Source organism: Gadus chalcogrammus, chromosome 13 (genome assembly GCF_026213295.1).
Source record: "Gadus chalcogrammus isolate NIFS_2021 chromosome 13, NIFS_Gcha_1.0, whole genome shotgun sequence".
NCBI lineage: Eukaryota > Metazoa > Chordata > Actinopteri > Gadiformes > Gadidae > Gadus > Gadus chalcogrammus.
In genome coordinates, this window is record NC_079424.1 from 13888854 (window position 1) to 13904422 (window position 15569).

The following is a 15569-nucleotide window of genomic DNA, read 5'->3' on the forward strand; positions in this document are numbered from 1 at the left end:
ATAGTGACTCATTTCTGAGAGTGTGACAGTTATTCAGTTAAAATAACCAAATATGTTTGCAGTTATGCTTTTTGCCTATGTTTTATTATCTCACGTTGACTTCAACAGTGCAGTGTCTGGCTGGTTGCCTTGCACTCGTGTTCCCGTTGCCATAAATCAGCTTTTCCCTCAGTGCCGAATGACATTGCAATGAAACGTCTCCCTTTATTTTATTGTCAGAATAAAGTGGCGGTGCAAATTGGGAAGGAGATAAAAGAGGACTTAATTAATCAATGATGCAGCTAGTAGCTAGTACTGTAGCTCGTAGCAGTTAATCCAGTTTTCTTTTTTTGTTAATTCTTTCAAGGCTTCTTTTCACAAATTCCCTCTTTGAATGTCTCAATTTGTTTAGATGAAAGTGGATCTCAAAGCGAGAGGCGTGTGACGGAGGGAGCGGAAGACCTCCTGCGAGAGTCTCCTCCGACATGGCAGGAGTGACCGCATGGCTTCCCTTCGCCAGGGCGGCAGCCATTGGCTGGATGCCCGTGGCCAACGGCCCCATGCCTGTGGCACCGAGGGACCACAGCAAGAGGAAGGACGAGCTCATCGTCCTCAACGTCAGCGGCCGGCGCTTCCAGACCTGGAGGACCACGCTGGACCGTTACCCAGACTCCCTGTTGGGCAGCTCCGAGAAGGAGTTCTTCTTCAACGAGGAGACCAAGGAGTACTTCTTCGACCGTGACCCCGACTCCTTCCGGAGCATCCTGAACTTCTACCGCACGGGTAAGCTCCACTACCCGCGCTACGAGTGCATCTCGGCCTACGACGAGGAGCTGGCCTTCTTCGGCATCATCCCCGAGATCATCGGCGACTGCTGCTACGAAGAGTACAAGGACCGCAAGCGGGAGAACGTTGAGCGTCTCCAGGACGACCAGGAGGAGAACAAGGACCTCAAGCTGCCCAACATGACCGCCCGCGAGACCATGTGGCGGGCCTTCGAGAACCCCCACACCTCCACCATGGCGCTGGTCTTCTACTACGTCACAGGCTTCTTCATCGCCATCTCTGTGCTCACCAACGTGGTGGAGACGGTGCCCTGCGGCACCTCCACGCAGCAGAAGGAGGTGCCCTGTGGCGAGCGCTACACGGTGGCCTTCTTCTGCATGGACACGGCGTGCGTGATGATCTTCACCGTGGAGTACCTGATGCGGCTGTTTGCCGCGCCCAGCCGCTACCACTTCATGCGCTCGGTGATGAGCATCATCGACGTGGTGGCCATCCTGCCCTACTACATCGGCCTGGTGATGACGGACAACGAGGACGTGAGCGGCGCCTTCGTCACCCTCAGGGTGTTCCGCGTCTTCCGCATCTTCAAGTTCTCCCGCCACTCGCAGGGCCTGCGCATCCTGGGCTACACGCTGAAGAGCTGCGCCTCGGAGCTGGGCTTCCTGCTCTTCTCGCTCACCATGGCCATCATCATCTTCGCCACGGTCATGTTCTACGCCGAGAAGGGCTCGTCGTCCACCAAGTTCACCTCCATCCCCGCCTCCTTCTGGTACACCATCGTAACTATGACGACGTTAGGGTGAGTGGACGCAAATTCCCCCCCCCCCCCCCCCCCCCCCCCCACCTGATGCTTGATAAAACGCATGCGCGCAAGCACAAGCGCACACAAGCACACGGCCGAACAAGCACGTGCACACGCACGTTTACACACACGCACACACACACACACACACACACACTCACACGCACACACACACAAGCACACATACTCTCAAGTCAATAAGCATATATGCACTTTCCTAAGACTCATTTTATATTATTACTGGCAATTTCTTTATTTTATAATACCCTCCTGCTTCTCCCTTCTAGTCCACTTTGTGTCTTTATGCAACATTTTTGCATAACTGAACACCTTATCTAGCAGGGTTGTGACTTTAATATGTTTGTGATTGTTGTGTTGTTTCTTTGTACAAATGGACTCTCCACGGAACTGAACCAGGATTTGGAACCCACATAAGCCCTGCCTGTCTCAAACAATATATGAACGGGCCTGCAGCTTAATTTAGCCTGTCATAATGAGTCATGCCATTGCTGGGTAGTGTTGCATTCACGTAGCGGTATCAACCCCTTTGTTTGCCTCACTTAAAACAAGCCAAATAAGGACATGTTTGTTAATGAGGGGTTGGGGTTGAGTCATCTGAAAGGTGATAATGCATGCAAGTGATGAGAAATCCCATGATTTGTTTGCATACATTGCGTGTTGCGTGTGAGCTGACTGTGCCATAGGTTCTTTTTCATTATTCATTGAGTGTAACTTTCACCTCCTCAAAATACATGAATGCAGCCATTTAAACAAAGCTTCCGGGTAAACAAAGCATCCTGGTTGTTTTGACTTGCAGCCAATGTGGCATTATGCCTTACAAATGACCAAATTAAACATTTGTGACTTCATGTTTTACAGATGATGACAGCACAAGAGTAAATATTGCATCTTTGTCCCACTGTGTGTGTGAGAGCTACAGTATGGCCCCCTTTGAATTGCCTTGAGAAACAGAATAATCAAAGTGCATTGCCTCAAGCTTCCAAAGAATGAAGCTGCACTGTTTTGTCGTATTTTTGTGGAAGACATTAGCGAGGCACCTTCCATACAAGAACATGTACCTCACAAGGGCTTTATAGTCCCACTCTGGTCTTAACTTCCTGAGACGACATCCCGAACGGCAGTGATTTATGTCCCCTCGTAAAAAGTTATTTCAAATCCGCCAGACTCAAGTTCTTGAAAACCAGGAAATGACACTGCATTGGGTGACAGACACCTTTATTATTTGTACGGGGGTTTCTTACTTGACAGTGCACCATACTGGCCTTAAAGGTGTGTATCTTCTTAATTGAATGGACCTGAATTATCAGGTTGTACCACCAACAGGCATGATCAAAAGGTTAACATGAATGTTTACATCAATGAATATTCACCATGCGTTGTTTTTTTTTGATTTATTTTGTTTTTGTTTGGAAGAATGCTAGGTTTGGAATACATTCATATTGTCTTTTCCCCTTTTGTATTCTCCCTGCTCTTTATGCAGACCATTGTCTGTCTGCCTGAGATAATCTTTGACTGCATATTCTTCATCGATATATAAAAAGACTGGGCTGGGAGAGACCACTGAGACACTGTAGCTCACACTGCTGTTTAACACGTTAGCCAAAAAGGCGACCCTCAACCTTCTCTCACAGCGCGTGTTCACCGTTGTCGGATTCCGGAACGGGGGGCTTATTATTAACTGCAAGTCTACAGCGAGTAAGAGCCTTAAGAGGAAGCATACAGTACCTTAAACTCGCCAAGGAATGTAACTATCCCGCTCCTAAAAACTGTACCGTTAGCAACCTCAGTGGTCTGGGTCTTGTTAAGGGAATCATAACAGTTATTACATTTATTGTCTGACCGATGCTGTCAAAGCAGGTGTCTTTGGGCGTGGAGAATATAAAAGGTGCACTGTGTAGAATGGACTTGCCTTTAGTGGAATGTAGTTGGCAAAAATGTAATATATTATAATAATTATTTTTTAATTAGTTTATAATCCCATTGAAATAAGAACCCTTGTGTTTTCGTTACCTTAGAACAAGCACTTTATTTCTACATAGGGAGCGGATCTTCTTCGAAGAGGGTGACCATGTTGCATCGCAATGTTCCTACAGTAGCCCAAAACGTCAACCAGCTCAAGAGAGAGGGGTGATTTTAATCAATCCAAAGAGAGATCTAGGAAGGAGGGGATTGTTTTATCCCCATAGCTACGACCCATTTGTTATACTTTTTTAGTACCGTCGTTGTGTACGAGCATTATAATGAGCGATGTTGTATCATCAACATCAACCACTGGCAAGACGGCGATCCACACATCTACACACAACGTGGCTTTAAGTGTTGAGAAGCATAACCTTCCGTCCCAGAGAGCATTGTGCTGTGGACACGTATAGTACTATAACGCCTGGTGTGTGTAGGTATGTGTAGGTATGTGTAGGTATGTGTAGGTGTGTGTAGGTATGTGTAGGTGTGTGAAGCTACGTCTGAGCAGCGGTTGATCTTGATGATCAAGTCCTAGAGTGGCTGAGGCTTCCTGGACCCTTATAATATAACGCCACGGTGTCTTAAGCAACATCACTCATTACAATGTTCAGCCCCATTATTGCAAAACACTCTTTTGTAATAGTTACTCTTGCCCTGGGATAGGCACTCATGGACCTCCGGCCTATTTGTCAAAACCACTGAAGTGCCACAAGAGTAAGCAAATGTAATTACAATGTTTGCATTATTTGTTCCTTTGTTTTGCACACTTAAGATCTCAAAACATCATTGCCTGAAATTGTCTTTTGTCCAGTGCTGTTATTTGGGAGTCAAAAACCGCATAGTAAATTAAAAAGTGTGCGTATGTGCGTGTGTGATACTCAAAACAATGAAGGACTCGGACACATCATACACCAGAGGAGTTGTCCTTGCGCTCACAAATATGAATGACACTTGCACGCACGCACGTACACAGACACAGGCGCAAGCACACACACACACACACACACACACACACACACACACACACACACACACACACACACACACACACACACACACACACACACACACACACACACACACACACACACACACACACACACGCATGCATCATGCACAGATTGTCGTAACTCTTGCATCAGCTCTGTGACCTGGCCTCCGTGAGTCCCTCTGTGGGAGCCCAGACAGGGCCGCGGGGTCGGGCTGGGTAATGGGCTGGAACCCAGGGCACATGTTGTGATGGTCGAGGGTAGTCAGTAGCCAGGGGCGGACTGGCTGGCTGGCGTGATCAGGAGCTTGGTTGCCTCCGACCATCAGGCAGTGGCAGAACCTAATCCACTAGGATGATGGGAAAGGAGTAAGCCCTCCTTCTGCTACAGCCCCTGTCCCCTGACTCCTGCTATCCGTCTCAATGTGTTTTTTCCTCTTCGTCGTCATCGTCTAATCATCATCTGTGACTGTGAGTGTGATTTGTATAAGTTGTCATGGGACCCATGATACATGGCAGGGCTAGCAGGAGTAGTCATTGTTGTTCCTCAGAATATCTTGTATTTAAGATTTAGGAGCTATTATTTGAGTTTCATCTGATAAATGTTAGTGAAATGGTCTGTGAGAATATCTGTTTCAAGTGGACTGGGCCAGTCTCTGTATGAGACCACTTCGATTTTGGACAACTTCATGGCATGTCCGCTCGGATTGTTTCAGGGAAATCCATCTTGCCTGTCAATCAGAGTTGTGTGAGTGTATTGCTTCTCAACATAAGAGAAATGTGTGGAGGGAGCAGAGAGGGAGTGGGGATTTTATTGGTTGTTGGATTTTAAAATCTTGCTCTCTGCTGTCCTTTTCCGGTCTCTCTCTCTCTATATATCTTTTTGTATTTCTTTATTTCCTTCCTTCTCTATTTTTCTCTTTACAACGCTAAAATCTTGCAAACATCAACTTCAATATGCATGAGTAGACCGGCAGGCAAAAAAGCTGCTAATCTAAATAGCAATATTTAAGTATGCAAATGAATGCCACCGCTTTTCCCAATCATCCCCTCTTTAAAAAAGGATCAAACCAATAGGGGGAGGGGGGGGAGTATTAACAAAGAGTGCTGACTGTGTTATAACCAGAGGCAGTCACCCTCCCAGTTGTGGAGTCCTGATGCTGGACATTCACAGAGAAGTGGCAGAAAGTGAGAGGAAACGCTGTTATGGATGTAGGTCATGTTCCCGTCTCTGCCTTAATCAGTGGCTATATATATATATAAACTGCTCCTCCTTTAGAGAGACATTCAGTTAGCTCATTCTTGGCTTGGCATGCTTCTGTGTTTTCCATGTCTCTCAGGCACTTTTAGGGACTGAGAGTGTGTATCATTGGCTGTATCATTGCTGTATGAGTGTGTCATTGGCCACTAGTTTGAATATGCTGATAGGCCTTGAGAATGAATGTGGGTGAGGGAGGAAGTGAAATCTCTCCCAAACCTCACTACTTCCTAATGTTGTTTCACAATATATCATATTGAATGAATGTCATATGATTTTCTCTATGTTTAACATGCATTTATAAATATACACATACACACGCACATGCATGCACACATGTATGCAAACATAGGCACACACACCTTCATATTACAGAAGGTCATACCCAGAGACTAGGCCAATTTGTGGTGTGTGTGTGTTCCTCAAATGCATTTAAGAATAAGTGTCATCTGATAAATGTTAGTGATAACAGCACTGGACAAAAGAACATTTCAGGCAATAATGTTTTGAGATCTAAAGTGTGCAAAACAAAGGAACAAATAATGCAAACATCGTAATTACATTTACTTACTCTTGTGGCACTTCAGTGGTTTTGACAAGTAGGCCGGAGGTCCATGAGAGCCTATCCCAGGGCAAGAGTAACTATCACAAAAGAGTGTTTTGCAATAATGGGGCTGAACATTGTAATGAGTGTTGTTGCTTAAGACACCGTGGCGTTATATTATAAGGGTCCAGGAAGCCTCAGCCACTCTAGGACTCGATCATCAAGATCAACTGCTGCTCAGACAACATGCACCATGCAACAGTCATTTATAAATGCACACACACACGCACATGCACGCACACATGTATATGCACGCATGCGCACACACACCTTCATATTATTACAGAAGGTCATACCCAGAGACTAGGCCAATTTGTGGTGTGTGTGTTCCTCAAATGCATTTAAGAATAAAGGATAAATAGGTCAAATGCCTATCATCCACCATTCAATATTTAAACTGTCGGAAAACCATTATCATGCCTTGATTTCATCTGCGCAGAAGAACAGACACCCTCCCAACCTGAGTAATTCAGGGAGGGCTCATTAACAAGATTTATATTTTATACTTTATAAATGTTATTCTGAAGACTAATTTAGTAAGTATTTTGTGTGTATTTATTGTGATTCATTATATGCACATATTTGTGTTTTGATATATGGCTTATCTTCCTATTTTCAAATGTCATGATAAATCATACTGTTTCTTAATTACTTTATTTTGTTCCGAATGCGAGAGGCTTGAGTGACACAGATGATGTTACGGGCTGTGTGTCAATTTGTGAGCGGAGTACAGCGCATAATTTGGTTAAGAATTCAGCAACACCTTGAATGAGAATTTGGATGCAATGCTGCATGTTTTATAAGCAGCGGGAAGTTTCCATCCGCCCAGGCCCAGACCTTGAGTTGGTGGTGCAGCCCAAGCATTCTTCAATGGCAACCTGCTTTCAGAGAGAATTAATGGGACATTTTGTTGCTCACGGGACCCCAAGGGTCAGAGCAAGCCTCACTTTGTAGAAAATTAGTAATATTCCTTCTGTTATCTGGCCAAGGAGCACTGCGAGCTAATTTCCCAACACAGGGCTTTTTAATGGAACCTTTCTAATGATAGCTGTGGAATTTAATTTAGCTCCAACCGAGGTTCATTTAACACCTAAACTCATTTAGGAAGAATTATACTTAAGGAGGATTGCAGTGTCGAGAAAGCCTAATGACCCCGTCTATATTGGCACTCGCTCACTCTTTGTCACTCTCTCTCTCTCTCTCTCTCTCTCTCTCTCTCTCTCTCTCTCTCTCTCTCTCTCTCTCTCTCTCTCTCTCTCTCTCTCTCTCACTCACTTTTGCACTCACCCGCTGTCTGTCTCAAGTTAAATGAGAAGACTAATTAATCTCCTTATTGTGTGCATATATGCAAATACATTGACAACAACTGTTCTCAACACACATACACACACAGACACAGACACACACACATACACAAACACACATACACACGCACGCACTCTTTACTGCAGCAATTGCATTTCGATAATATGACATATATTTTTTGCTGCATAATTTATCCTTTCTTTGCTCTTTCTATCTCCAGATTCCCTTAAATTATCTCATAGGCTTCAAAGTTGTATCTCAAGCCACGGCAATCAATCGTAGGCGACATCAACCTTGATGTATCGTTCTTTGGCCTGATTTCACCTGACACACGATGTAGTCAGATAGTAGGGGCTTCATACCCATTTATGAAAGTCTTGAGTCTGACATTTGGGCCTAAATTGGATTAGATTTTGTGTTCATATGGATGTGGTCGGATGGTGTGGTCTAAGGTGATTGGTTTTTGGGAAAGTTTCAACAAGAATCTCACTGACCTCCAAATCAGATTCAAGCAAGGTCCTAAAACCAAAATTCAATATAGTTTAAAATTTATTCACAACCTTTCACATCCTCTTTGGAGCTGCATAATTATATATTCTCATATTTCTAACAACATAAGTGAGATTATCATCTAATTCTGACCCAGAATTTGAGTTAGCTGGTAATGGCAAATGACAGAGCTTCCATCCCTTTATCAGGAAAAAAACAAAGTGTATCAACGCTCAACAAAAAAGAACAAAGCACCTTGAAGGATGCAGTGTGTGGCGTGCTGTCCTCCTCTGATCGAGAGGGCTATTTTTAGAAGCCCTGCCCTTATCTCGCCATACAGTCCGCAAAATGCTTTGCTCCGCTAGTCACGGCAAGGTAAAATACATGTACTAATAACCTGCCGTGTAGTGTCTGTGCCAAAGGAGGGGTATCTGCAAAAACGGTGAAACCAGGCTGCGTACAAGTCTCGGGATGCAGTAGCTTACCTCGCAGAACACACACAGGTCCCCGGGAGTGCAAAAACCATGATACTGACTTAATCGCAAGCGATATGCTCACACCTTTGGAGCACGCGGTAGCAGACAGAGGCGGACTCATCCCTGCCTTGTTACAGGCCAGCAGCCTTTCAACGTTCTCGCCTCCTCATTGAACCCAGCTTTCTTTCATCTTCTTGTCGCACATTCATTTTATACCTTAAAATTAGGGATAGGATGGTATGAAGGCGTTCTGCCTCGATTATCATGGCTGTTATTCTTTCGGGTTTACAGTTATAGCTCGCTATTAGGATGTTTTTATATGCTGACACATTCGTGGAAATGTAGTGGCAATACTGTCCCCTTCACCAGATTAGTGTCCATTGTTTAGGAAAAGTCAATTGACTGTGATTGAGCCGCCCACTGCTGAGGAAGGGCCCACCACTACCTGGCCTCATCCTCATCCTCAGAAATGTTTATCCGGGGGTCGGTCGCGGACACTGCCTGTCCTTATGCCAGCCATTATGGATGCATACAGCATACGGTAAAAACAACATCTAATTATCATGTATTATGCAATTGACATGCCGATTTGTCCAATTAGCTGTACAATTGAAGTAGCTAATATTGATATTTGCTGTGATTAGATGTCTATTTACCGCAATTAAAACATATTCACTGTAATCATTAAATAATCAAGCTTCTTTGCATACAATCTGTTTAAGTTGTAACCTTCAATTAGCTCGTAGTGTACACTCTCAAGAGCCTGCCCACTCACACCGACCAGCCAGCCCTGCTATGCTAGTTTGTGTCCAACAGATGTGCAGCCAGTTGAACAGAACACTGTATCATTTTTTATTCGGACAATCTCCCACCTACTGACTGGGAGGGGCTCAAATGTACACCAATAATAATAATAACCTTTTATGTTGTTGATTACTCAGTTAAGTGTGTGTGTGACACACACAAACGCCAAACTGAGTAATCAACGACTGGCTGTTATTGCAAACTCAGGCTCATGCTAGGAATGAGAAAATGGGAGGTAGGTTTAAATGTGCGTGCATGCGAAGAAACACACAAACACAAACACACATTACTCACAGTAACATGCACGGAGTCCAAAACTCGTGCTCGCAGCCGTGATGAAGCCCTGACCTGTGTGAACTCTGGCCAGAGTGTTTGGATTATCAATGTGTGGGCTCATTGTGTGTGTGTGTGTGTGTGTGTGTGTGTGTGTGTGTGTGTGTGTGTGTGTGTGTGTGTGTGTGTGTGTGTGTGTGTGTGTGTGTGTGTGTGTGTGTGTGTGTGTGTGTGTGTGTGTGTTTGTGGTCTGCTTTGTTTCCATTCATTATTTGCCTACCTGCTTCTAGATGCGTTAACTGATCAGTACCTACCATGTGTGTTTGCCAGCATGTGTGTTTGGAACACATTTGTGTATGCTTCTTTGCTTCCACACACTATGCAGGTGTTTTTGTTTGTGAGCTTTTGTTCTGTTTGTATTCACTTCTGCTTATCAGCCTGCACTTGTGTTTGCCACATGGTCTGTGTTGCTGTGTAGAGTGTGTGTTTGTGTGTGTGTGTGTGTGTGTGTGTGTGTGTGTGTGTGTGTGTGTGTGTGTGTGTGTGTGTGTGTGTGTGTGTGTGTGTGTGTGTGTGTGTGTGTGTGTGTGTGTGTGTGTGTGTGTGTGTGTGTGTGTGTGTGTGTGTGTGTGCACCTGCAGTATTGCCATGGGTATATATACGCCCACCTGACATTATAAATAATGCCAGACTGTTTATTTATGGTTCCTATTATAGTGTTAAAAGCTGCTCTGAGATACAGTAGCAGCCTCCTTTTCTTCTGTTACTCAGCTTTAAATAGCAATTTATATGCAGCCACAGTTAAGCAAATGGACAAAGTAAAGTGTATTTATTTAAATAAATAATGAATTCCTCTAGCATATGTTAAGGAGAATGTGCTCTTCTTTCTAATTTAAGAATTGGTGATATTTGCCAAAGTTATCTTTATGACAAGCCGTGAAACACGGCGCGATGAGCTGTTCCTTATCTTGGCGTCATTGCAGTGTGTCAAAACACGGTCACTCACAAAATGTTGCTTTAGATGTTTTTCTGGCTGGAGGACCACACTGGGATCTCCAATGCTTTTAATCGACAGTTTCACGGTCGATTTCACATTGTCACACCAATGTTGTAAATGTCAACAATGTCAACAATATATATATGGTATGTAACACAATATTACTCTGACATTAAATGATCAGTTGTAGACACTTCTATTTGAGTTGTTTTTGTTGTTGGTATGGATTGTGAGAACAATTATATAAGGATACTTATGGCATAGACTTATAAAGTACTACATTTAGTATAACATATTCTGAGATCATCCAGAGATGATTGGGTCGTAGTTAAAGTCAGGTACAGTCGGACTGCCCGGATACCAAGACCGAATGATCATCAAGAGATCTTAGGGTCTTAGTTAACGTCAGGTACATTCAGACTGCCTCGATACAAAGACCCAATGATCATCAAGAGATCTTAGGGTCTTAGTTAACGTCAGGTACATTCAGACTGCCTCGATACAAAGACCCAATGATCATCTAGAGATCTTAGGGTCTTAGTTCACGTCAGGTTCATTCAGACTGCCTCGATACAAAGACCCAATGATCATCAAGAGATCTTAGGGTCTTAGTTAACGTCAGGTACATTCAGACTGCCTCGATACAAAGACCAAGAGATCTTAGGGTCTTAGTTAACGTCAGGTACATTCAGACTGCCTCGATACAAAGACCCAATGATCATCAAGAGATCTTAGGGTCTTAGTTAACGTCAGGTTCATTCAGACTGCCTTGATACAAAGACCCAATGATCGTCAAGAGATCATAGGGTCTTAGTTAAAGTCTGCCTTAAGCAAGCCTGGATACCAATTACTACTTCTCATGGATGAAGGCTCTTGTGACAGCATTACAACTCAATGTCTTAACCTTAAGTATTTTGTTCCTCTGATTTTAAAATTAGGAGAGCATATATATTATTTACTTTTATATAAGTAATATTGAATGACTATTAATTATATAATTGTTACTATTACATAATTATTAATATAATATAGTTATTATGATTATTATATAATTATATAATGTATTGGTTGTGTGTGTGTGTGTGTGTGTGTGGGTGCGTGTGTGTGTGTATTTATTGTATATATATATTAATTTATATGTGTGTGTATATGTATTTATATATATATATTAATTTATTTTATTTTTTCTTGAACATGTAGACATTAACAAAATAATGTTTAAGAATCAACATAGACATATATAACAAAATTATATATATATATATATCAGTGTTTTATGAGGAGTTATTGAACTGAGAAATTGAGGTGTCACAATGTGCCATCCTCACCCACCAAACTGCCCAAAGCATGTGCAATTATAAGGCACTTATGTTACCATAGTTCTCCTCAAAGAACATTTTCATTGCCATAAGTTTCATTTGCCAGTTGTAGGTTTGGCTCTAAGTTGGCCACATTTATTTTGACACTTTTTTGTTGGAACTAGTCTGGTTGTCAAAAGTGCCTTACTTTAATGATTGTGGTGAGGAAATAGTTATTTTTAAGGTATTTATCTGAAACAGAATGTTTGCTAGGATTAATAAAAAGGGGAAATTGCTGAATTAATAATCGTTTAGTTGCATCTCCTGTCAGACCAGAGCATTATACATTAAACGGACATTTAACATTTAGGTCATTATTTTGTATAATTTAAGGCTTGTTTCAGTGATCTTCGAAAGGTGTCCTTTGCTTATATTTACAATTTCCAAAATCTATTTTTCATTGTTCTGACAGAACAAGGGATGTTGAAGTACATATTAAAATTAATGACTAAATGTTCCTTTCCAACTGTGAACTCTACCACATTAGCAGGGGTGTCCGGAATTAGCATTTATGTTAGTTGGCAGAGCTTCAAAATAATTAAAACAGTTTCATGAATAAAACAATTTGAGAAAACATGGGAGAAGTGGAAAGAAGTACGAGAGGTCTTTGGCAGTTCCCTAGCAGCCCCACACAACATGAATCAAGTCCCCCCCATGCTCACTCTGTGTTAAGTTTACACATTGAACCTGGTATCATGTATGGTACTTTATGGGACATCTCTATTGTATTTGGTATGGTAATTGGTATAGTAATTCCAGTACTTGCCATACTTGCCGGTATTGTTTAATGGGAATTGGTTTGGTACCTGGTATGATACTTATCTACGCAACTGGGTATGGTGTTTCCCCCTGTTGCAGGCAAATTGGAGATTGTTGATGTGTTTGTGTGTGTGTGTGTGTGTGTGTGTGTGTGTGTGTGTGTGTGTGTGTGTGTGTGTGTGTGTGTGTGTGTGTGTGTGTGTGTGTGTGTGTGTGTGTGTGTGTGTGTTGCTGAAAAATTGCTGAATTAATAATCGTGCGTGCGTGCGTGCGTGCGTGCGTGCGTGTGTGTGTGGGAGTATGTTTGTGTACATGAGTGCAAATGTGCACGTGACCTAACAATTAACCGGCATCCCATTCACAATTCCTTTTGGCTTCCTAACAACAAGCTGTTGTGATTGGCTAGGGGCTCTTGAAATGAATGAAAAAGATATGAATAATAAAAATAGCAAATGAAAATGATTGACTAAGGTGCAAAGCAGCAGTCTGAGGACATTTTAGCCGGAGGGCAGTCCCTGTCCATCTGTTCCCCACGGCTGTATCCCAACCAGGGGGCCAGAGCTCCCCAGCCCTGCATGCACGTTGCCCACACGGATGAAAGTGAAGTGGCTGGATCCCACCGCCCTCCCAGAGCGAAGGTTTTTCAACAGCCTTCCTCGGGAAGTTAGGATTTAGCTTCTGGTGTGTGCTAAGTTTATTTTGTTGGTCTGTGTGTACTCCCTCCTTGTTGGGCTGGAATTGTTTCCATGAAGGCCAAATCCAAGGTTCGTAATTGAATTTGGCTGAAATTAAACATAAAAAAACAATGTAGGAAGCGGTCCCGTTATTTTAACAGACTCTCCATCAACTTTTTTGCATAATGAAATGAAAAAATAATTTCACTGTCTGCCGGTTTCACTTTTCTTCCTGTCACACTTTGTTTACCTCGTATATTGTCTAAAGTTAAACCAATGAAGTAAATAATCCTCTGTGAAATGCGCTTAAACTCTTTCATTCACATCCTCCTGTGGTTTTCTTTGTTAAATCCTAATTGTCGCCTCTCAACATAATTCCCTAGTGCCATTAGCCCACAAAATGGAAAGCAATCTATGAAAATGTTATTGAGCATAGTCAAAGAAACTATGGTAGATAATAGCAAACCCACTGGAAGTATAAATTGCATATTGACTGTAGAGCTCAAGCTGCGCCATCTGTCTCCAGCCAAACAAGCCTGTAATACAGACCTGATGTTTTTCTTAAAACTAAATGACAAAGTGGACCAACAGATTGATGGACGCAAAGCGACAGCTGGGGATTGGCTGATTAATTACCCTGGAGATGACGAATGCACCAATGGTGTCCCATTTCCTCGGATCAATTTGAATACCAATGGAAGCCAATAAACAGTAGCAGATGTACATGATGGAGTATTTTATTTATCCTGGGATAAACACATAATCATGACCATAAAATATATAAAGATCTCCCACAATTAGCAGACACCCAACAATCTGTCTCACAATGAACATGGGGAACATGTCTCTCACAGGTCTATAGTCAGCCTCACTCAGTCTGAAAATATCATGTGTTTTGTTCAGTTTTACCTGCTCTATTAAATAGTTTTAGTATACAACAGAGAAAAAGGGTTTTGTTCAATGTCCGTTATGCATTTATGATAAAAAACATACCTTAATGACAAACATTAACCGTAAGCAATCAAATTATTGATATTCAAACTGAGATTTTTGTAGCCAGTCGTCTGAATGGCTCACCTGGCATACTGCTTTTATCTGGTGTTGTTTGGTTATAGTGAAATCTCGCTAGACTTACTGAGGCTGCATCACCGTTTTTTAAGCATTCCTTAGCGACTTTTGACATAAGCCACTGATGGAAGATGTTCTTTTTTGATTGAGTCTAATTATGTCTACCTTCTCTGTGGAATTGAAGTAGTGCAATTGCACCTCTGTCCAAGATCCTATTTGAATCTATGTGTTGATCCATGACTTCTGTCAGTTAACCCACATTTATTTTACCTCTCTTAGCCTGTAAAAGCACCTAGAAGCTTTCTTCTTGCACTAAGGCCTCCAGGCATGATTGTTGGCATTGATAAAACAAGCTTTAAAATCTCACACATATTCTGCTTGTTACATCTTTTATTAGATTTAAACCTGATATATGTAATGTATGCTCCACCGTGGTTATGCAAACTGATACAGCTGAACTCCCTTTTTATGACTCTTTGGAGTAGGGGTGACCTTGAATCTTCGATAGTAAGACATTAAGACAGCATCATCTTTAATGCTCTAATGGTTGTGTCGGTTAATTGTGCATCTGTAAAAGAAGAACATTTGATTGTTGGATGAGGATGCATAATGAGTTATACCACAGCATTGCTTAACTTTCAGAAGAAAATGCCCTCAAGGAACTCGATGTTTATTCGTGAGGTTGGAGGTTGGTCAAATCCGTAGTTTTGTTTTGCTTTAGATACATGTCCTTGTTGTTTGTTTGCTTGTTTGGTAGGGTTTAAAAGCAGTGCCACTTTCCAATCATTTTCTTTTCGAAGGAGAGCACATTCTAGAACATTAGTCAGAAGAATACACAATGTGAGGGAAGAAAACGTCTAAAGTTTGGCAGCATTTTGAAGCCATTAAAGATGATCCAAAAACGTCATAGCAATTTTGCTTGTGTAAATTATTCTCTCCATTGGTGCGCTGTTCTGCTATATTAAA

The 15569-nt window shown here is 42.3% G+C and overlaps 1 protein-coding gene across 1 annotated transcript in view; it reads left to right on the forward strand.

Annotated features, from left to right (window-relative positions):
* Window positions 1-464: 464 nt before the first annotated feature.
* Window positions 465-15569, forward strand: part of LOC130401972 (potassium voltage-gated channel subfamily D member 3-like) — a 55656-nt gene continuing 40551 nt past the window's right edge. Inside the window, exon 1 of the mRNA XM_056606027.1 lies at window positions 465-1564. Coding sequence (XP_056462002.1) covers window positions 465-1564 — 1100 coding nt within the window. The remainder of the gene's footprint in view (window positions 1565-15569) is intronic.